The 24,451-nt window shown below is 41.6% G+C and overlaps 1 protein-coding gene across 1 annotated transcript in view; it reads left to right on the top strand.

Moving 5' to 3' along the window:
* Positions 1 to 24,451, top strand: part of LOC135218026 (uncharacterized) — a 182,417-nt gene that overhangs the window by 91,415 nt on the left and 66,551 nt on the right. Inside the window, exon 7 of the mRNA XM_064254172.1 lies at positions 17,680 to 17,817. Within this exon, the coding sequence (XP_064110242.1) occupies positions 17,680 to 17,817 (138 nt within the window). The remainder of the gene's footprint in view (positions 1 to 17,679; positions 17,818 to 24,451) is intronic.

The following is a 24,451-nucleotide window of genomic DNA, read 5'->3' as shown; positions in this document are numbered from 1 at the left end:
CTCCTTTACTTACCGGCAGTATGAAGGAGAGTACCATCATGAGCTGGAACCTTGATACAGGTGAGGTGGTCAGCCATACTGTAAAGTTATGTTAGAGTATAGTATACTTTTCAGTAGCAACACACCCCTCTCGGTAATAAGGAAGGGAGGGGTGATGGTAGATCCAGATACAAGGGACAAGAGTGGTTTATGAGAATGGGGGGTCCTCTATTTCCCCATACGTAGTTTATAAACCATGGCATGATACCAGCACCCAGTGAGGGAAACCAATAGATTTCCTTATATCTTTGGTTCAAAAGTTTATAGTCCATTCTCTTAGAATACTCCTAATATTCGGAAATTGGATTTAGATGGCAAACTCCCAGTCAGTTAGAGACTCACCTCCCTCCAATAAGTAAGTCTATCCTAATGTTAAGACCGAAGGTTTGTTTCATATAATGAATAATGACAAATTTGTAACTAATTCGTATTTTTCATAACTAACAAACCTGAGGTCTTAACAGTTAAAGGCCCACCTCGAACCACCCCTCTAGCAGTCTAACTGGGTTAGAAGTATAACTGGCAGGTTGGTCACACGACGCCGAGGGGATTCTGGGTATACATGCCCCGTGACCTGGTATAGATGCCAATAGTCCCTGGATCGCACAAGTTTAATTTTAACTCGACCAGTTTCCAGCTTGGTGCTAGTTAATCCTGATGTTAAGACCTCAGGTTTGTTAGTTATGAAAAATACAAATTAGTTACAAATTTGTCATGTTTTTGTTTTACTGGAGTTCAGCCTCATACCCCACTGACTACACCATTCACTAATTTGCTCCATGTCGTGATTGAGACTAAAGAAGCTTCATCTCTTGTAAGTGGAGGCTACTATACCCACAATGCTGCATCATTGGCATACTGAACAATCTTGTTTTCCAGGGCAACAAACATATCACTTGTATACACTAAAAATAACTGGAGGCCAAGAACATTTCCTTGTGGAACTCTAGACACAATAGGTCGTGGTTTGCAAAAAAATCCTATCAATAGCAACTCTGCCTACTTGTAAGGAAATCTTGAGGTAGTCCCAAAACATTTCCACCTCCCCCAAGATTCTAAAGTTTGTGAATAAGTGCCTTATGATTTACTAAATCGAAAGCAGCACTAAACTCTATTTCTGGGCTCAGTTCGTGTCACCCTGTGAAATAATCCTTAAGTTCATTATTTCTAAGGTAAATAACCTAATAAATACCAGAAAAAAAAATAAATTCAAGAAAATGTCAGTATAACTGACTCGCTCACTCTATAAAAGAAGTGTCGGTATGGTAACAGGGGCGAGTGAGACCACTACCACGAGCCTGTTGCCATTTAGAGCCTCCCACATCAGAATCCCCCACCTGAGAGAGCCGATCCAAAGGTGAATGCGTCTGCTACTACAGTAGGGCCTCGTTAATCACGGGGGATAGGGCCAGAACCCCCCGTGATAAGTAAATACCCGTGTTATCCTGGTACCCACCCTGAAAATTGCTTTAAACCGCCTACTTTAATAATTAACCCACCCAAGACCACTATTTCAGTGTTTATAACTGCCTACTTTAGTTCAAGCACCAAATATTTCTTCAACTATCACCTTAAACTAAATTCAAGACAGTTTCAAAGTTATTCTTTCCAATCTTCAATTTCCCCTGCATCAGATCAGCAAACAAAATTATAATTACCTAACAATTCCTTCCTATTTTCATGATTTGGCTGCTGCACCAAACTAAAAGTACATAGTATATATTTCGTGAATGAACATATTTATGATAAAAAAACATGATTTACTGTAATGATTACAGCACCCAACTATAATATTAATGTATAAACAGCAAAATACAGCAATAAAAATCTAGTTTTGTCTTTTGTTTACGTTTAGAATCAGCTGATGGACGTTTATTACCGAAAGAATTATTTTGGAAAACAATTTAGTTGCTAAAAGAAACTAATTTATTAATGGAATTATTATTATTATTATTAACTTTGTACATAATAGTTTATGATATTATGATACAGTAATTCATATTTCATTGAGAGAGAGAGAGAGAGAGAGAGAGAGAGAGAGAGAGAGAGAGAGAGAGAGAGCAGCTTGTGACGAGAGTAACTTGAATAGCTTGAGATAGCAGCTTAGGACGAGAATAGCTTGAGAGAGCAGCTTGGGCCTAGAGTATTGTTGACTATCTTAGCTCAAGAATAACAATGAAATTTGTATTTTAAATATTTTATGATGATAAGAAATGAAACATGGATAGTGAATGATATTATGATACAGTAATTCATATTTCATTGAGAGAGAGAGAGAGAGAGAGAGAGAGAGAGAGAGAGAGAGAGAGAGAGAGAGAGAGAGAGAGAGAGAGCAGCTTGTGACGAGAGTAGCTTGAGATAGCAGCTTAGGACGAGAATAGCTTGAGAGAGCAGCTTGGGACGAGTACTGTTGACTATCTTAGCTCGAGAATAACAATGAAATTTGTATTTTAAATATTTTATGATGATAAGAAATGAAACATGGATAGTGATAAGATATTCTCTTGTATACTGTTATGTGATAATCATTCAGTCAACTATAAAAGTTGTATTGAAGCACAGTTTCGTAAATCACAGAAAGAATAAAAATATGGCAACATATTTTTATTCTTTCGGGGACCATCTTGTTCTTTTATTACGATAATAACAGATCAGTATTATAGTTTTTTTTCTGTAAGTGATGAGAGAGAGAGAGAGAGAGAGAGAGAGAGAGAGAGAGAGAGAGAGAGAGAGAGAGAGAGAGAGATTTTGCTATTTATATTCATAGTATTTGAAAATTTGTGAATGAGTTTTATTCTAAAAATGCATTTAGTCATGAAAAGAAGAAGAAAACAGTAATCAGCGAATCTTGCTCTATGATAAAATTCGTGATTTCATTAATTTTCCGGAATATACGTAGCATTTGGGCTTCACAAAAAAGTAAGTAAAGTGATTTATGACAGAGTTTAGAGGATACTTACGTAAAAATACATCGGTACTTTGTAGAACGGTGAACGTCACGGTGGTCATATGTATTTTTTTTCGTGAATGAATATACATTTATGATAAAAAATAGTTACTGTACTGCCTTAAGAACCATATTGTAATATTAATGTAATCACATCAAAATGAAGTAATCATTGTTCATTGTATACTGTAAACATGTAAAGTGTATTTTTGTATTTTGAAAAATGGATTCCCCAAGGAATTATTCCTTAAAAGGCTTTTTATTATCCCCAAGGATTATTGAAAAGGCTTTTTATTATGAAGATATGCCAATAATATATAAGATTTGCATTTTATTATGAATATATGACAATAATGGCTTTTTATTATGAAGATATGCCAATAATATATAAGATTTGCATTTTATTATGAATATATGACAATAATATATAAGGTAAAAATGGTTTTATTACGTTTACGCTTCGTCGCCGATTGCAAACAACATACGATAATCTATTCGTTTGTATGACTGCAGTGTTCAGAGAAGTTGATTACGTTATACCAAAACAATAATGAAGTTCGAATTGAAAATTTATGTTTTCCTAAATGTTATTACTACTGTAATTAAACTGCTACTATTAACATTTCTAAAAGGTTAAGAATGACAAAGGTGCTGTGAAGTGTAACTCAATGTTTACATTTCTGCTGGCCGCTCAACTACAAGTTGATGTCAATGACGTGGAGTTATTCCATGAATAGGCTATATATTATGAAGATATGCCAATAATATATAAGGTGAGAATGGTTTTATTACCTTTATTGTCAGTTAATATCATAATGTGAATCTGTTCATGCATTTGTTGGTTATCGGAACCGGACGAGGCTTAGCCTACCACCGACAAGCCCGCGATGCTGTGATTCATACCAGGATATATAGACTGAGAAGTGGTCCAAGGAAAAACCTGTGATTAACTGAATCCCTGATTGCTGATCCGCGACTAAGCGAGGCCCCACTGTACTACTAATACCCACGCCATGCAGGCTGCAGCGCCTCTAGTGGCCATCCTTTTCTATTAGCTCGTTTGCGACACACGTGATTTTTCTTCCTCTGTGTTGTGGTCGTCCTTTTGGATTTATCCTTCAGTATGGAACGCTCAGCTATTGCCACAGCTAAGTTAAGTACCCGAAAGGTTTAGATTTCGTTTTTTTTTTTTTTTTGTCTTCCAGGGACCAGTATTTTCCGTTTTTTAGGTTATATACGGTCACCCGGTCGACTCGTGGTGGCCATGGGCCCGCCTCGTGTTGTTAAGATTTCCCAGTCCTCCATACTGGGACATCTTTTCTTCCTTTCATGGGTTCTTATCACGTGTTACACTATTTATTTGCATCGTATTATAGATTTTAGGAATTCACCGCCCATACCTTTGTCACCCAGATATCTCTATGGTTTAGGTATTTAGGGCTACAGTGTTTTTCCCTAGTCCAGCATCCCAGCTTTTGCTCTTCATCGGCTACGGCTGGCTTCGAGTAGTCGACTGTTCTTCGGAACGGTTCGTCTTCTCCTGGACCTCTGTCTCTCTCACTCGTGTGCTCCTTCCATCCTTTTACGATGTATGTGTTTATTATTAATGATTTTTATCTAGTGTTTATTTTATTCTGTGTTAGGCTAGCTTTTAGGGCGTCCAGTACCTTGGCATTCTATTATCCTTCGTGTTCATTCACACTTGGTACAGTTGGGTTCGTGTGGTCTCTGGCCTAGTGGTTGTGTTGCTTATCACCTCTTGGTCCACCCTTGATCACGTGTTCCTCTGGGCGCCCTACCCAGCTCCCTTCCCTCCCTTCCGCGCGGTAAGGGTGGGGTCTGGCCGGGCTCACCACGGTCATCATGACAACCGCGTGTGCGCCTCCCTCCCTCTCTCTCTCTCTCTCGAGGGGGCTCCTGGGAGGCCCGGACAGCTGGGAGACTGGGGGGACCACTTTTTCAACTCGGGATCCGTGGAGCTCCGGCGTGGAAGGGGGTTGGGGTTGGCCACCCCTCCCTCCGGCCGCCTCGGCCCTCTCCGGTGTGTCTCGTTCGCTCTTCCTCCCCCCTCCCCTTCTCTCCATCCCACCACCAACGGACGGAGCCCCTGCTCACTAGCTGGGGGCCCCTTCGGTTGTTGGGAATAGGAGCTGGCTCCGCCAACCACCGGGGTGGGAGTTTCCCAGTGGTCCTAGAAGCTTGCCTACTACTACCTTCTTTCCGCTACCGGAGGGGCGCTTGCTTTCTTACCCGGGCTCTCCTCTAGTAGTCGGAAGGGAGGCATGTCTTACTCCCTGTATGAAGTATACATGCTCCTTTTATTTTTTTGTTAATTTACTTTGGCTGCCTCCTCTGTCCTCCGTCGTGGTTATTCTCTCTATCCTCGCTAAGGTTATATTATCCTTCTGGTTGCTTCCTTTTTCCGTCTCCGGTGTACACCAGAGACTCCAACCAGATCGCCCTAGCGCCCACACGTATTTCGGTGGAGGACTACTTTTAGAATAACTTGTATACTCCGGCATGCAACGGAGTTCGTATTTAGACTGTAAGTGTGTATCCCCGATACTCATGTATCTTTCCACTTACAGGCTACCAACTGCCAGGAACCGGGCTGTAATGCGGTTCTTCAAGACCCCTATGGCCACGAGGAGTGCAGGACCCACACCCTGTGCGCCACCACCCATGGCGAACTGATCGTCTGGCACCACGAGGCATGCACCATATGCTATGACCTCGTGAGTCAGTTGTTGGATGGCGTAAGTTGATATCAAGATAGTTACTTCCTCCATCATATATGTTAAATATATTTTAGTTTTAAGTCTTAGTTATAAGCTTCGTTCTTAACCTACAGCTCCGCCGCAAAGGACTTCATTGGTCCTCTCTTTCAGGCTGCTGCTGTGAAGGAGGTCGCCCTAGCGACTCTGAAGGCATGGGTGGGCGGCTTCGGCTGGAACGCCGCCAAAGGACAACCCTACATTCTAGACAAGAAGTTGGCTGTCCAGATCTTCCCCGTAGGGAAAGCGACGGGTTATGTAGACCCCGCCACAGCAGCTCCAGCGATAGCCTCCATCCAGTGCGAGGTGCAGCAAGCCTTCGTTAGCGTGTCGGGCCAGGACATCGTGCCGGACGTCGCCACACTAGACATAAATGTAGAGCCAATGACGGTAGGTGCAGAAGACTTGTTAGTCGAGGTAGGTACTTCGGGCGCTCAAGGGTTTCCCTTGGGCACACCTGGATCTTCTTCCCCTGTTCCTTCCTCCTCTTCCTTCCAAGGCTTTATGGGATCTGAGATCCCTACTCCTACGCCTGCTGCTTCTGTGCCCCCTAAGGTAAAAGGTCACAGAGAGCAGAAGACCCTCCAGAAGACGACGCCCAAAAAGACGACGTCTTCCTCCTCACGAAAGTCTTCGGCTTCCTACTCCGGAGCAGTGAAGGCTAAATCTGAACCTTCATGCTCGAAAGGGTCTAGAAGCAAAGCTTCTAAGGAGAAGGTCTGCGCTCCAACCGAGCCAGCACCCTCCCCAGTTGCTGCCGGAACTCCCCCGGTGACTCCTGCCGGGATCACGGCACCTAGTGCCTTTGACCCCGCTACCTTTTCGGCAGGAGTTCTACAGCAAGTAGGAGAAATGGTTGGATCGCTTGGTACGAGATTTGAGCAAATGTTTGCCCAACTCTCCAACAGCATCAACCAATCAGGTCAGTCCATCCAGGACCTCTCTAATCGTGTTCTAGACCACGATAACCGCTTTGCTGGCCTGAACCAGGCTTCTCAGGCCAACTTCCCGGTGGTAGGTACTGGTCTGGTCCGTTTACCTGCTCATGACTCTCTACCAGCATTCTCTATGAACAATCCTTGGAGGGTAGCAGCCTATGCTCCCTTCAAGGATGGTATGATCTCAATACCGGAGTGTGGAACAAGAAGGATCGAGGACTTTGAGTTCTACCCTCCCGGATTGACACAGCCTTTTATAGGGTATGCCAGGCTAACCAAGACAGCTCTCAATAGGGAAGACAAGATCCCTAGGGAGACTGTCCTGTATAGTAGGGACCACGCCCAGAGGGAGTGGGTTCACTGTCTGGAGGATTGGGATTGCTCCAATACCAGACTCCAGGCCTTCAAGAGTCCCTTCACCATTTTTGCCACGGAGGAGGAGGCTTCACTCCCCTTTACAACAAAGATGGTGGAGACGACCCTTCAAGCAGCTATGAAAGATGAACTCATTCCACAGCTCAGGGAAGCAGAGCCCACATCTCTCTTCCCTGCGTTTGGAGAACTTTGGGAAAACCCACCGGCTACTTTCACGGTAGGAAAGCTGAAACTGGACTGTGCCATGGAACAGTTCGGTGAGAAGCTACCTAGACTGCCTGATAGCCTCATTCAGGCAGAATTTGACGCAAGGACTAGGCTAGGGAGATCACTCAACTCCCTAGTCATAACTGAGATGGCTGCTCTCTCGTATGGTACGGAGCCTCTTTTTAAGATCTTGGCTAAGTCTCAACTACAATCAGTACAAGCAGATACTTATGACTTTTTCATGGCCAGAAGGAACTGCCGTAAGCATGTGTTGCAAGAGGCTACCATTCGCCATGAACCAAATAGACTTCTCGCTTCCAACATATGGGGCGCGGACCTGTTCCCAGAGTCTTCTGTGAATGAGGTGCACCCGAAGCTTCAAGGCTTAACCAAAGCCTTAGAGCTCGGTGGGGTATCTCAGCCAAGAGGAAGCAGGAGAACCCTCCCTCTTCTGGTAAGAAACTTAAGAAGACCAAGAGGTTCCAACCATACCAGAAGCACCAGCAGCAGCAGCATTTTGTCCAGGCCGTTCCAGTCACCCAACCGGGTCAGTCTTCGACGTCAAAAGGACAGAGCCAACCCATCCTCTTGCTATCCCCCCAGAACCAACCCTCGACCTCGTACACCGTCTCCCCAGCTTTCAATCCCATGTTTGAAAGCCAGGCTTTCCCAACCTTTAATAGGTTCTCAAGGGGAAGCAGGGCGAGAGTTAACTTTCGCCAGCGAGGTTCGGGAAGGGCTACCAACAGAGGTAAGCACTTCAGAGGGGGACGTGGAGGCCATCCCACACAGCAGCAGTGAGGCTCCCCAGGTAGGAGGGAGGCTGTTCCTCTTCCGTCACAGGTGGGGGTTCAGCAAATGGGCACAGAGCATCATGTCCAAAGGACTAGGTTGGAGTTGGATCAAAGATCCTCCACCAACCAAGTCATTTCTTCAACTACCATCAAAGGAATTGGCAGATTATGCATAGGAGCTCCTTCAGAAAGGAGTTGTGTCGAGAGTCAGGCATCTAAAATTTCAAGGGCGCTTGTTCAGCGTGCCAAAGAAAGGCTCTTCAAAAAGAAGAATAATCTTAGACTTGTCCCAGCTAAACTTTTTCATTCGCTGCGACAAGTTCAAAATGCTGACCACCTCTATCAATCTTACAGACGCATACTATCATATCCCCATCGCGAGACACTTCCGCCCATACCTAGGTTTCAAGCTATGAGACCAGGCATTCTCTTTCAAAGTGATGCCCTTCGGACTGAATGTAGCCCCCAGGATATTCACGAAAATAGCGGAAGTAGTAGTTCAACAACTGAGATCACAAGGGATAATGGTAGTAGCGTACCTCGACGATTGGCTGATTTGGGCACCAACCGTCGAGGAATGCCGCAGAGCCACAGAGAAGGTAATTCAATTCCTGGGACATCTGGGGTTCCAAATAAACAAAACGAAATCCAGATTCACTCCGGAGACTCGTTTTCAGTGGCTAGGCATCCAATGGGACTTATCCTCTCACAATCTGTCAATTCCGGTGATCAAAAGAAAAGAAATAGCCAAGTCAGTGAGGCAATTCCTCAACAACAAGCAAGCTTCGAGGAGAAACCAGGAAAGAATCCTAGGTTCCCTCCAGTTTGCCTCAGTGACAGACGTCCTTCTGAAGGCAAGACTGAAAGATATAAATCGAGTTTGGCGCTCAAGAGCAAATGTCAAATCTCGAGACAAGTTGTCAGTGATTCCGCAAATCCTTCGCAACCAACTTCGTCCATGGGCGAAGGTAAAGAATCTGTCCAAGTCAGTTGTCCAAGTCAGTTCCCCTTCAATATCCTCCTCCGGCGTTAACTATTCACACAGACGCCTCCCTGACCGGTTGGGGAGGATACTCTCAGTTCAAAAAAGTTCTGGGGACTTGGTCTACTCAGTTCCGCCAGCTCCACATAAATGTTCTGGAAGCAATGGCAGTATTTCTTACCCTAAAGAAGCTCCTTCCCCCAAAGAAGTCTCATCTAAGGCTGGTTTTGGACAGCGCAGTAGTAGTACACTGCATCAACAGAAGGGGATCCAAATCCAAACATGTGAACCATGTCATGATAGTCATTTTTTCCTTAGCGAACAGGTACAAATGGCATCTATCATCCACCCATCTAGCAGGGGTAAGGAATGTGATAGCGGACGCCTTGTCCCGTTCAGTTCCTCTGGAATCAGAGTGGTCTCTGGACAACAAGTTGTTCCAGTGGATATGCTGGAGTGTTCCAGGTCTCCAAGTAGATCTATTCGCCTCACAAGCGAACCACAAGCTCCCTTGCTATGTGGCCCCCAACCTGGACCCTCTGGCCTATGCCTCGGACGCCTTGTCAATAGACTGGAATCAGTGGAGAAGGATTTACATCTTTCCTCCAGTGAATCTTCTCTTGAAAGTTCTGAACAAACTCAGGACTTTCAAGGGACAAGTAGCTCTTGTAGCTCCGGATTGGCCAAAGAGCAACTGGTACCCCTTACTACTGGAATTGGGTCTCCGACCTCGACGGATTCCCAATCCCAAACTGTCTCAATCAGTACAAATGAGGACTGTGTTCGCTTCCTCAGGAATTCTCAAGACCCTAACTTTATGGACTTCATGAAGTTTGCGGCTAAAAAAGATGCAGATATTGATCCCCAGAATATCCTCTACCTAGAATCAGATAAGAGGGAATCAACTCTAAGACAATATGATTCAGCTGTCAAAAAGTTAGCATCTTTCCTGAGGGAAACAAACACTACAACCATGACTGTTAACTTAGCTATATCCTTCTTCAGGTCCTTATTTGAGAAAGGTTTAGCAGCTAGCACTATTACCACTAATAAGTCAGCTCTGAAGAAAATCTTTCAGTTGGGTTTTCAAATAGACTTAACAGATTCTTACTTTACGTCTATTCCCAAAGCCTGTGCTAGACTTAGACCCTCTCAGAGACCTACATCAGTTTCATGGTTTTTGAATGACGTCCTTAAACTAGCTTCGGACACTGACAACTCTTCTTGCACATTTATAATGTTACTTAGAAAGACGCTATTTTTACTAAGCTTGGCCTCAGGGGCCAGAATCTCAGAACTGTCGGCTCTATCCAGAGATACGGGACATGTGGAATTTCTCCCTTCAGGAGAAGTTTTGCTTTCTCCTGATCGTAGTTTTTTTAGCTAAAAATGAGGATCCTTTAGCAAGGTGGGCACCTTGGAAAGTCATTCCTCTTACCCAAGATCCCTCTCTCTGTCCAGTAATGACCTTAAGAGCCTTTCTGTCTCGGACATCCTCTAGATCCTCAGGTCCTCTCTTTATGAGAGAAAGAGGTGGCACCTTATCAGTAAAAGGAATCAGGCAGCAGATTCTTTACTTCATTAAGCAAGCCAATCCTGAATCATTCCCAAAAGCACATGATATCAGGGCAGTAGCTACCTCTATTAACTATTTCCAACATATGAATTTTGATGATCTTAAGAAATATACTGGATGGAAATCACCGACAGTCTTCAAGCGTCATTACCTAAAGTCTTTGGAATCCTTAAAATTTTCAGCAGTGGCAGCAGGAAACATAGTTTCCCCTGACTCTGCACAGTAGTCGTAGTTGAAGATCCAGGTCTCCTTTCTATCTACCTTGTCTAACATGTCTTACCCTACCGTTAAGCTCTACATGGTCCTCTAGCCTTAGCTGCTATGATGACATATGGTAGGAATGTCCCTTTTTTTTTTTTTTTGCTAGGGACACCCACATAATCTGCCATATAAATGTGCTTCAGTGTTTCTACCCTTATTTTTATGCTAGGGCAGAACACATTAACTTATGTATATAATTGTACATATATTAATTTAGATTTAGTGAATCTCCTAACAATTTTGTTTTGATACCATGTTATTAAGCTCTGCTTTACTTAGTTATTACTATATTAAGCTAATTTTAAGTACCATTATATTGTAATCTTGTATCATAACTTTCGATTCACTTATATATTATACTTTTATTTTATTTTATAGTTTCATTGAGACCCTTCATTGTCATCTTGTGCTGTTTCTCTGGTACTATTTCACAGGGCGACACGAACTGAGCCCAGAAAAGGGATTTTGACGTAGGAAAAATCTATTTCTGGGCGATGGGTTCTTGTCGCCCTGTGAAACCCCCCCATCATTTCCCACCCTGCAGCCCAAGATGGACATCTTGAGAAAAGGATGACCACTAGAGGCGCTGCAGCCCGCATGGTGTGGGTATTAGTTGTAGTAGCAGACGCATTCACCTTTGGATCGGCTCTCTCAGGTGGGGGATTCTGATGTGGGAAGTTCTAAATGGCAACAGGCTCGTGGTAGTGGTCTCACTCGCCCCTGTTACCATACCGACACTTCTTTTATAGAGTGAGCGAGTCGGTTATACTGACATTTTCTTGAATTTATTTCTTCTCTGGTATTTATTAGGTTATTTACCTTAGAAATAATGAACTTAAGGATTATTTCACAGGGCGACACGAACTCATCGCCCAGAAATAGATTTTTCCTACATCAAAATCCCTTTTGTATTACTCTACACTCAAAACCCTTATCAAGGTTCTCCTGCAAATAGCATGTCAAATCTTAAGGAGCATCACAGGTACTTAAATGCTTCCTATATGCATATTGACTATTAGCTAACAGTCACTTTGATTCTACATACATGTAAAGTGGCTTTAAAATAAGTTTTGAGCAACTTTGGAGAGCACAGGGATAATAGAAATTGGCCTGTACTAACTTCAGTCTCTGCAGATATGCCACTCTTTGGAACAGACACTATTGGTAAGCTTGTGCCCACCCAGAAAAGTACTACGTATATCATCATAAAAACATATATTGAATCTACTAATCTTGGGACACAATACACTAAAAACCTTTCCTAAAAAAAATAAAAAACAAAGGGAAGAAACCATGATGAGCTTCACCCCAGCTGTCAAGATTATCAAGAATTTTTTAATATCCCTAGAGCCAAATGCAAATTGTGTGAGAATAGTTTCAGGATGACAAGTATTGGAGAGGGACATCCTCAGCTGATTGTTATCTTCAAAAGCTCAATGAAGCAGTTCAGCCTTTTTCTTGGGGCCAATAACTAATCTTCCATTATTTCTAAGTAGTGGTAGAATGATGTTGATCTGTGGAATTTGAATCAAGCCTTAAGGTGTTTTGCACTGCAGTCTCCACAAATAATTGAAGCTTTTGTCCTGTGACTCAACCAAAGTAATCCTCTGCAAGAGGCACTCATATAGAATCTTCAATATTTGAAGCATGATAAGCAATAACCCTCTTACGCCGACTGGACGTATTTTACGTCGACTTACAAAAGTTTTTTTTTAAATTCGCGGAAAAATACTTATAGGCCTACCAGCCTAAAACTTTTGAATCACGCGCCTTGGGGGATGCTGGGAGTTCACGGATCAAGGTGTTGTTTTGTTTACAATCGTTACGCAGGCGCGCAAGGGCGAATTTCTTTCTTGCCGCACTATAAAGTATCTGTGACACATCTCGGAAGTAAATTAGCCGTTACATGAAGTATTATATATGAAAATATGTGCATTTTTATGTAGAATACAACAATAAAATACTCATGATTGTAGCTTTTATCAGTTTTGAGATATTTTCATATAAATAACGATAATTACCAAAATTTCAACCTTCGGTCAACTTTGACTCTACCGAAATGGTCGAAAAACGCAATTGTAAGCTAAAACTCTTATATTTTAGTAATATTCAATCATTTACCTTAATTTTGCCACTAATTGGAAGTCTCTAGCACAATATTTCGATTTATGGTGAATTTATGAAAAAACTTTTTCCTTGCGTCCACGCGGTAACTCTTCCGAAAAAAATCATACATGCGATTGTGGTAATGTTTGCACCATTTTAAAATTAGCTGTTATATAAAGTTTTATATATGGAAATGTGCACAATTTCATGCACAATACAACTATAAAAAACCCATGGTTGTAGCTTTTATCAGTTTTGAGATATTTTCATATAAATAACGATAATTGCCAAAATTTCAACCTTCGGTCAACTTTGACTCTACCGAAATGGTCGAAAAACGCAATTGTAAGCTAAAATGCTTATATTCTAGTAATATTCAAGCATTTACCTTCATTTTGCAACAAACTGGAAGTCTCTAGCACAATATTTTGATTTATGGTGAATTTATGAAAAAAATAACATTTTCATTACGTCCGCGCGGTAACTTCCGAAAAAATCATATGTGCGATTGTGGTAATATTTGCACCATTTTAAATTAGCCGTTACATAAAGTTTTATATATGAAAATGTGCGCAATTTTATGTAGAATACAACAAAAAATAATTGAAGGTTGTAGCTTTTCTCATTTTTAAAATATTTGCATATAAATCACGATAAATAGAAAAAAACCCACCTTCGGTCAACTTTGACTCTACTGAAATGGTGGAAAAACGCAATTGTAAGCTAAAACTCTTACAGTGTAGTAATATTCAGTCATTTATCTTCATCTTGAAACAAATTCGAAGTCTCTAGCAAAATATTTAGATTTATGGTGAATTTAAAAAAAAATCTTTCCTTACCTCCGCGCGCGGATTCTCCGCCACAAATCTCTGAAATGCGTACGTACCATTCTCGGAATATTTGCTCCATTTCATATTAGGCATTTCATAGAGTTTTATATATGAAAATGTGCGCAATTTCATGTAGAATAAAACGAAAAATATTTGAAGGTTGTAGCTTTTCTTATTTCCGAAATAATTGCATATAAAAAATATATATATAAAAAAATTCGACATTTGGTCAACTTTAACTCGTCAGATATGGTCGAAAACTGCAATTGTAAGCTAATACTCTTACAGTATAGTAATATTCAATCATTTTTCTTCATTTTGAAAGAAATTGGAAGTCTCTAGGACAATATTTAGATTTATGGTGAATTTTTGAAAAAAAATATTTGTTTACGTCCGCGCGTTACGAATTCATGCATTATTTTGTGATAATATTTTCTCTGTGTTGCTTTTATCATTTTACAATGTGTTTATACAAATATGATCACAATTTAGTGTACATTACAAAAAAAAAAAAAGTAACTTGTTACCTTTAACCGCTTTGCGCACAGCGCGATTTGAATACAATTATATATAAAATTTCGTTTTTGCGCTATCATATATCGCATTATTTATATATGATAATGATAATTTTTTTCATTTATGATGGTTGCCTACTAAACTTCAGCCAATGACAAAAAAAAGGAGCCAAAAATGAACTCTTAATCTTGAAAACTAAGCGCGCTGTGATTTTTTGAAAAAAATATTTTTTCCACTTCCGCGCTCACTCTGAAACACCTCCGGCACACGGGAGACATTTTTTTTTTTTACCGCTTCGGCGCAAGAACTTACTGAGAATCTTAAAACAAAGAACTTAATGGCAACTACACTACGTGTTTTATGATAATAATTAGCTTGTCCAGACCTAGTGTAGCTAGCAATACCTTGTACATGTGGGTTGCTACTATGATAAATTAATTCAGGGCCATCTAACCTGGGGAATAAAAATTCAATCTTTGGTTTGTTACTATTTGCAAATATCTCATGAAAACATCAAATCATTTATTACAGGCACAACTCTGGAGATCAAGAAAACTTGACCTTAAACCTTGAATAGTATTTCAGTAAAGTACAGTCGACCATTGGTATTCATGGGGATGTGTACTACAACCCCATACGAATAGCTAAAATCCATGAATACTTAAAATCCCTTTAAAAATGCTAAGAACCTTAGAACTGCCTATTTTGATGGTTAAAAAAATAAAGTAAAAATGCTTATATGTACCTGATTAGTTTAATAGTTTTATCACTAAAAGTGCATTTAGTCTTGAAAATTATATGAAAATATAGTAAGTAGTGAATATTTCTTAGTGAAAAATACAGCAAATAGGCAAGTATTCTGTGAATAATTTGTATATGTACATGTTCCATTGAGAAATCCATGCATTGGTAAGTCCACGAATCTGGAACCATGAATAGGTAGGTGGGAGTTGACTCCACTGTGCATTTTTTCTTACAGAAATGATTAGGAGGCTCAGGGTTCAGCTCAATGTTTCCTGAAAAAATTAAATTTAACCACAAAATTAGAGGCAAAACTAGTATAAATAAATAGTATTTACTTTATTTATTTACAATTATTTAAATATGAGAATGTATAAAGATGACCATACGTCATTAAAAAAGGGGCAGAAGCCCCTGGTCTACAAAGTGGAGCTGGGACATCTTGTAGGGCAAAAGTTTGCCACAACAACTGGTGGAGTACAGTCAGAATGCGTTTAAAAAGCTGAGAAGGAAAAGATCAGATAAAGGTCGTGCTTACCTGATAATCCACCAAGCAACTTTTGCTTTCTCATAAGTTTGTCTTACTTCAAAAAAACAGAAAAGTGAACAAAAAAGAGGAAGAATGCTTGATTGTATCTTCAAGCAAGGAAACTCAAATCCAAGACCATGGACGGCCACTGTACAATGGTTATGGCACTGTCCAAGGCTGGAGAACTGGGTTTGTATTCATAGTAACCTTATCTTCTAAGGGTTGCATACCAAGGCTTTCCACCTGCTGGTTTGATGGTGGATTGTCCTTGTTGTAGAAGGGTTGCCTCCCAAGGCTAAAGGGTCTCATCTAACCTAAAATAAATATGCATTCAGTCACTCTTTCTTTCTATAAATCTTCAGCTGAAAACTCTTATGAACAGAGTCACCAGACTGTAAACCTAAGAAGGCCCCAAAGAGAAATAAGCATGCAGGGAGTAACAAGTTATAGTTAAAGGTTATAAATAAATATATATGTTCTGTAGAGTAAAGTAGAATAAGAAAAATAAAATTCTCTAAAAGTTATTTGCAAAGTGTGGGATATTTTTAAGGCAAATATTATCTGTTCAAAGTTGAATACTCATAAAATTCTAGTTTGTAACCCATTAGCAGGTTCTCCGACCAAGTCTACTCATGTTCATGATTTACTTGTTGGCTTTTACATGATAATGTATGTAAAACTTTAGTACAGTAATACTTTGGGTTACGAACCGATTAGTATACGAATTTTTTAACTTACGAAGTGACGCCCTCATTCTGGAATACGAATTTCGCTTGGAATACGAATGCGCGAATTTCCATCATGGGAGGCCGCTTGATTTGTTTACATCGGATGAGCGTGGGATCTGCGAACGCATTTTTTTCGGCCAAAACTTAACGCCTGCTTTGTTTACATCGGATGAGCGTGGGATCTGCGAACACATTTTTTCGGCCAAAACTTAACGAGGGTCACGTGACTTCCTCCTACGCATCCCTTGACCCTTTTTAAACCATAACTCTTTCAATATCTCGCTGGCGGTAAGATTGAACGCATCTGTCCGTGATACGCTCTCAAATTTGCTTAGTGATTTGCGCACGTGTTGTGTTTCCGTGATAGTGCTTATACATTACTATTACCCAAATACTAAAGACAATGGCTCCCAAGATGACGAAGGCAAGCAGCAAGAAGGAAAGCATAAGAAAGAAGGAGATGATTACAGTCGAAATGAAGAAGGAAATTATCCAAATGCATGATAAAGGCGAGTGCGTGAAAGACATTGCAGCATTCTTCAAGCGGTCGCAATCAACGATCTGCACTATTTTGAAGAAAAAGGAAGAAATTAAAGCCAGTAAAGCATCAAAAGGTGTCACAGTATTGACGAAACAACGGCCTTATATTCTCGACGATGTAGAAAATTTGCTCATAGAAAAATATTTTTTCAAAATTGTGAAAGACAACATAGTGTTGCGTAAGCGTAAAATTAGTGATCGTAGTGAACGGTGCTCTCTAGAGAAAGAACCAGAAAGTCTTCCAGAAGTGTTCACGGAGGGAGATTTCCCCCCCAAGCCCTAACCCTCTCCTCCTCACCCTTCCCCTCCTCCCGTCTCCGTCAAGCCAGCAGCCACACTCGCCAAAGGTAAAGTTCAGGTTTTACTGTGCATGCATATTAAATCTAGTGTTTATATTTAATTTCATTCTTCAATTTTATAATTTTATGTAATTCCTACACGAATTTTCAACCTTAGTGAACAAAAATAAATGGAAAAATATGAATTGAAATGGTTATTCATGGTCGGGTGGAACGCATTATTTGCTTTTTATAACATTCTTATGGGAAAATCCATTTAGGTTACGAATTTTTTAGGTTACGAAGCAGGTTCTGGAACGGATTAAATTCGTAACCCAAGGTATTACTGTACATTGTTATTAAATGTAATATTCCTTATTTTTTTTGTTTTTCTTTTCTTTTTTATGTCACCTTTAGTAGTGCTTAAAAAAAAAACAACAGTACTATCTTGTATAGTATGAACTTTTCATAGTTTTAATGTGTTCTTTCCTTAACCACCACATATGATCTTTTCACAGGTATATGGAAATGACCAAGAGAAAATTGATAAGAATGATGTTTTTGATCTAATTCAAGCTGCTTACCAGACCGCTAAATTTGCACATCGTAGTCATTGCTTGCCAGATGACATTATTATGGCAGTTGTGAAAGCCACGGTAAGGTATTCAAGTCAAGAAAAAATTCTTTGGTATTTAACTGCTATAAGTGTACTACTTTGCTTTTCTACAAATTGTTATCAACTGCTAAAACACTATTCACTCTTTTTACTCTTTTTACATGTACATACTAACTGTTAGCCTTTTAAATTGATCTTCATAACAGTGCATCTCTTAGCCTTTTAGCACTCCTTACTTTTCATATTGTATGAGGCTGTTGATGTCACATTTCCAACTTTTTCTCTCTTCAAATACTATCACAGATGAGTGACTTCTGTTCGTCTAGTATCCATAATGATATTCATTTCTCCATCTCTGGGATTTCCCTTTATCCTCTTTACCTTACTTTCTGCTTTTCAAAACTATTGAACTCCTTATCATTCATGGTCTTATTTAGTAACCCATAACTTTTTACCTACAGCCCTGTCCTCTGTACAATTTTCCTCATTACTCCATCCATGAAAATAAAAAACCTATGGAAATATACCTTTTTGATTTTGAACCACTTTTACACCAAACCAGTTACTCTCACATTGCATTTATTTATTCTTATAAAATCTTCACTTTGGTCATACATCCTCAACATTCTTTACATATCTCTGCTTTTTTTATCCTAATGTTTTCACCAAGTTCATGTATGCCACATATAGCTTTGTCCCTTATAAACTTTTCATATAATTATTTCATATCAGATATATTCACTTATCATTATCTTAATTGGTTCAACTCATCCTTTTGTTTCTTGTACTTTCTCAGTCAAACTCCTACAGCATACAACTTCCAGTACATATTTAATGTTATTTTTATTAAATTTGCCACTCATCTTCATCATCTTTCATGTTGAACAATGAAGTTATTTTGCCTCACATCCCTTCTTTACCTTTCCCACGTCTGCACATAAATTACACACCTTGGTATGTTACTCAATTTCATTTTCACCTCACAACATCCCACTTTAAATTAATATAACTTTTGGTAAATTTTCATTTTGCAGCCTCTTAATTTCTTATGCCCTCAGCAGTCATTCCCACAAGCATTCTCAGATTAAAATATCACCTCTTGCACTTTTTCACCATTCAGTTCTATTATATTCTCCAGGGTCAACAATTCATCAGAATATTTACACAATTGAAATAGGACCTTATACTCTTTGGGTAATATAATCTCCATTTATATTTTATAATCTGAAGTCTTTTTACATGTTAATTTTTCTTTCTGTCTAACACAACCTCATTTACTTCCTAAAGTAGATAGTACTTACTAAGATTCACACGTATATTTTCATGTTTGTTCTTGACTACTATATCCATCCTCTTGTATACACTTACATGATCTCTTCTGCCATACAAGTGTACCTCTGTCGGTCTCCCATTTTTCTTTCTGTAAACATTTTTGTTCATATGTGAACAAACCTTCGCTCTTAACAATAGGATAAATCGGTTAAATCGCAGATGAAAAGCAAGGAATCTTGTGAGATCTGGCAACGTGCGTATATCAAGTGAAAATTGGTCAAAGACCACGCACCCACGCCACCGCGTTCAGTCTGTCTCTTAACTGCCTCAGTGAAAGTCGTGGTTGCCCTATCTGCCTTTTACCCAGTTCATTGCCTGTTTTCGCTTGAGTTTCTGTGTGTGTGTGTGTGTGTGTGCTTGTATTATGACTTCTTCTGCTCCTTCTCAGCCTCACCAACATATGTGCCTGGGAACTCAAGGTTTCCTGTGTTATTGTTTCCTGGCTTCGGCTACAGACCCACACTCCATATGCAGTAGGTGTCGTGTTATGTTTGTACCGCAACAAATCCCTGCCCAGAATGTCATTTGTGGCCTAGAGCACAGTGGAAGTTATTTTATAGTAAGAGGGAGCATCGTAGAGTTTCTACCCTTCCTTCTTGGGAAGGGTTTTCATCTCCTCGCCCCGATGCTTCGTCTTCTGCTGCAGTCACACCCCATGATGCTAATGTTGTTGTGCCTTTATCTCCTTCCTTTTCTTCTATCAATTTGTCGTTGGAAGTATTGGGAGGTCCTCAGACTGATTTATTGTGTAATGTCACCCCCTCTTCCTCGGGAGTTAATTTGCTTGCCAAGAGGGAGGAGGCTATTTCATCAGTTTGTGTTATTTCAGATTCGGAGGCGTCCAAAATGGCAGCGCTCTGGGCGTCGCTTGGGCTACGGGGTTCACCTCCTTCGAGGGTTTGCTGATGCATTTCATGGATACTCACCTCCCCCTGAGGCTCCCCAGGCTCTCCTCTTTGTTGGTGGCTGGGGTCAGCCATTTTGTATTCTCTGCCAGTGACGCCTGCCACTTCCTTGGGTCAAGGGGAAGCTGTGACGTCTTGGGGTCAGCCATTTTGTATCACTCCACCAGTGATGCCTGCCACTTGCTCAGGTTGAGGGGAAGCCATGATGTCAGTACCGCTGGTGACGTCACTCCCAGTTCCCTCAGTGTTGTCTCTCTCTGCGATGTCGGCATCGTCGGTTGGGGCTGCTGCACTGCCTCACTCTTCTGTGTCGTCATCATTTGCTCCTGTGATGCCATCGCTGCCATCCAGTACGCTCCATCTCCCTTCTGTGTCATTTGTGCCCTCTCGTGCGGATCTGTCTGTGGCTTTATGTCAGGCGGTTCTTAAGAGATTTGTCTCTGTTGAGGAAGATGGATTTGCTGCCATGTCGGCTGGGAAGACTGGGAGCAAGTGTGTTGTATCGCCCCTTCCTCCTGCCAAGAGGATGTGTAAGGAATCAGTGCTGTCATCCTCTCCTTCTCACCCATCTCTATCGCATCGGCATATCAAGCATTGTGGGGTTAAGGACTTTGCCTTTTCTTTGTCAACGAGTTAGGAGCTGCATGCCCGTGTTCCTGAGAGTGTTAGTGTTTCATCCCTGTGCAATCTGCAGTGGCTGCATCATTGTCTGCTTCGAGTCCCAAGTGTGTTGCTACCTCGCATGTTCGTGCGCATGTGGCTGATTCTTCTGCTTCTTTGTTACCAAGGCCTATTTGTCGTTGTAAGGATCTCAAGGCACCTGTGAAGAGATCAAAGGTTGTGAACATGGAAGTAGTGCAGCCGGAGTGTTTGCCTCCCCCTCCCTTTGATGCTGTTTGGGGTTTGACTCCGAGGAATTCTCATTTTATGTCAAGTGTTTGAGACGCTTCTCCGTCACACATACGTGCGTCTGGTCCACACGGACGCGTATGTGACCAAATATGTGAGTCATCTATTGCGAGTATTCGTATTAATGTTCCTAGTGTTATGGTTGGTTCATCACAGGAGTTGGTGTTTGGCTCCTGTCCAGACAGGTTGGCTGGTGCTTCGGGTTGTTTGGCTGCTGGGTCTACTGTTGGTCTGCATGAGGAAGGCGTGTTGGATAAGCCTTCATCTTCTTGTCGTCGGTCTCCGTTGCCGGAGCAGGAGGAAGGAGACACGCAAGAGTTTTTGTCTTCCTTTACCAAAGTTGTTGATCGTATTCATGGGTTCAACAATTTGGAGCGTAGGACTCAGGCTCGGACATCTTTCACTCCTTGCTTGGAAGCCTTGCTGGGGGCTACTCAGGATCCTAAGTTGTCATTTCAGCTTCCTTTATTGGGGCATGTCCAGTTGGTCTTGCATAAGGTGAACGCTTCTGTGTCAGTTCGGGACGGGTCTCTTTGGTCAAGGGGTTCTTCCAAGTTTCTTCCCCCTACTCACGAGGCATAGGAAGTATTATGCTATGAACTCTGCCTACTTGTTGTCTTGTCATCTTAACCCGGATGTCATATGTGTGAAGTCAGGGTTGACTTTGGAGGATGTGAGGTCGGTGGCGCCATCCTTGTCTCCGCAGGATGCCTCAGCTTTGGAGTCTACGGCAGCCTCCATGTTACAGACTATGTCATGATTGGACTTCTGGTCGACGGTCATTGCCAAAATTGCGTCTGACAGGTCCCCAGAAGGGTTGGTGAGTGCTTCTTCTCTTGCCAGTTTGTTGCAGTCTGGGGGCAAGGTGTTCTTGTATCTCGCACACCTCAGCATCAGTTTGTGGGCTAATCTTCTTCTGATCAGAAGAGATGTGGCTTTGTCTAGGATAGCAAGATCGGTTGACCCTGAGTTCTTGTTAGCGCTAAGGAATGGGGATCTTTTAGAATCTCAGTATCTGTTCCCTCGGACTGAGCTGGAGGACGCGATAGACCGACGCCGGGCTGACATGAAGGACAGGTTAGTGCACCAGGCTGTGTCAAATTCAGTCTCTCGTTCTCGAAGATGTCCCGCCCCTCCTCCTCCCCCTGCACAGCAGCAATCATGGAGATCATTGCCTGGTAGGCTGTCTAGGAGTTTGTTTTCGGCAGGGCCTTCCCATTAGTCCCAACCTAGGTTAGAGGACGAACGTTCCGTTTGGTCCCACTCTTACAGGTCAAGAAGGGGCTCCAGGGGTAGAAATAAGGGGGTCGTCGATAGGTTGGGCACCTCTCCCTCTCCTTTGCCACGGATTGGGGGGGGGGGGGGGGGGGGGGGAGATGGGTTGCCTGGCAGGCCAGTGGGCCAAGTGGAAGAGTTATGGGGTGGAGAAGTGGGTAGTAGATGGCCTTCAGGTTGGGTATCTACTACCATTCGACTTCTCTCCCCCGCTCTTGGACAAACCTCTGCTCAAGCGGGTGTATCCCCCGGATTCTCTGAAGTTCTTGGCTCTCCGGGGAGGAATTCCAGAAGATGCTGGACAATGGTGCAATAGAGGAAGTGGTGCGTCCGTCTCCGGGGTTTTATAGTCACATCTTCTTTGTGCCCAAGGCATCAGGGGGATGGAAACCTGTGATCGACTTATCCACCTTGAATCATTTCATCAGGAAGACTAAGTTCAAGATGGAGACCGACCCCGCGATCAGTGTTGGCAGCTGTGAGGGAAAGCGACTTCATGCTGTCGATAGATCTAAAGGACACATACTCCCAGATCCCTATTCATCCATCCAGGAAGTTCCTTTGCTTCTCACTCAGAGACAAGGTCTTTAAGTTCAAAGTCCTGTGCTTTGTGTTGATCACAGCCCCTAAGGTGTTCACAAGGGTCTTCTCTCTCGTCTCAACTTGTGCCCATGCTCAGGGGATCCATTTGCTGAGGTACCTCGACAATTGGTTGGTCTTAGCAGGTTCCAGAGAGAAGCTGCTGCAGGGCAGAGATCGTCTGCTTCGGTTTTGTCTGGAACTCAGCATCATGGTAAACCAAGAGAATTCAAATCTCATACCTAGTCAAAGGATTCTCTATCTGGGCATGGTCATCGATACGGCAGCCTCAAGAGTTTTCCTGTCAGATCAGAGGTTGGAGAAGTTGCGAGTAGTGGCGCGTGACTTCCTATCGTAACCAGATCAGTCAGCTCATCCGTGGCAGGTTCTTCTGGGAATTTTGTCTTCTCTGGGGAAGCTGGTTCCTCAGGGGCGACTTCTCGGTCTCTGCAATGGGGACTGAGGGAATTCTGGTCTCTGGCAGGGGACTCGCCCCTAATAAAGGTTCTTCTGTCCCTGGAAGTGAGATAAGACCTTCGTTGGTGGTTGGATGACCGGAATCTCTCTCAGTGCCATTTTGCAATGGTGAGACGTTCCCGCGCACAGTCTGATTAATCAACAGATATCACGCGTTTAACATACGTCTGGAAATTGAAAAATATCTAGAAGTGTTCGTGAACTGTCGGTGATAAGATTAGTGTGAAAATAGTAGGATAAAGCGTCTACTAAGTTAGTTTATCAAGTGAAATACTGTAAATCAGATCAAGATGGCAGTAAGTTCCAACTGTGGTAAGAAATGGCGAAATTTAGCGTGTTTAGCAGATTCGCAATATGATGAGGTAGCAGGAAGGGAGCTGGCATTTCTCATCTTTGAGATCAACAACAGCCCTAACCAAAAAGATACAAAAGCATTCATTGACATATTAGAAGGATATGATCCTTCAAACTGGAACAAATCAGCAGAAAACATCTTGAAAATAATTGAAGAAGTTCCAAACGTTCCAAATAAAATCCAAGTGGTCAAGAGACTCGTAAAGAAAATTTACATCAATCAACATATTCCAACAAAGAAAATGAATAAAGTGAACATTGTGAATATCCTAATTGATTCAATAGGAAAAAGAATGCAAAAAAAAGCATGCAAACTGTGTAAGGTGTGGTATAGCATAGTTAACCCACAAAACCTGATCAGAAAATGTTCTGCATGCAACATTCTGACGCATCCTCAATGTGCTGAAGTAATGCAAGATATGAGTAAGGATACCAGAATATTTTGCTCAACATGTCTGTCATGGATAGACAATGTTATTAAATCAAGACTTAATGTACAAATAGTTGAGGATGAAGAAGAAGAGGAAAACAGAAGAGAAGTAAACAAAACTGAAATGACAGAAAAAAATAAGAAAAACAAAGAAGATAAAAGTATGGATGCAGAGATACTCATTGATACTACATATGAGGCAATCAAGCAGCATACATACAAAGAAATAAATTACGACATGACAATACAAAAGAAAATCCCGAAGAGGCTCTACCCAGATCTGCACACTGATGGGAAAGAGGAAAAAATAGACAAGAAAGACAAAGTCTACACCCTTTTGAAAAGGGGGAATTGCAGATTCGGAGAAAGATGTTACTACAAACATCCCAAGGTATGTCACAACAATGAAATCT

The sequence above is a fragment of the Macrobrachium nipponense genome, chromosome 9, assembly GCF_015104395.2.
Source record: "Macrobrachium nipponense isolate FS-2020 chromosome 9, ASM1510439v2, whole genome shotgun sequence".
Classification (NCBI taxonomy): Eukaryota; Metazoa; Arthropoda; class Malacostraca; order Decapoda; family Palaemonidae; genus Macrobrachium; species Macrobrachium nipponense.
The sequence above is the reverse complement of the archived record's forward strand: the minus strand, read 5'-3'. Positions and strand labels throughout refer to the sequence as shown.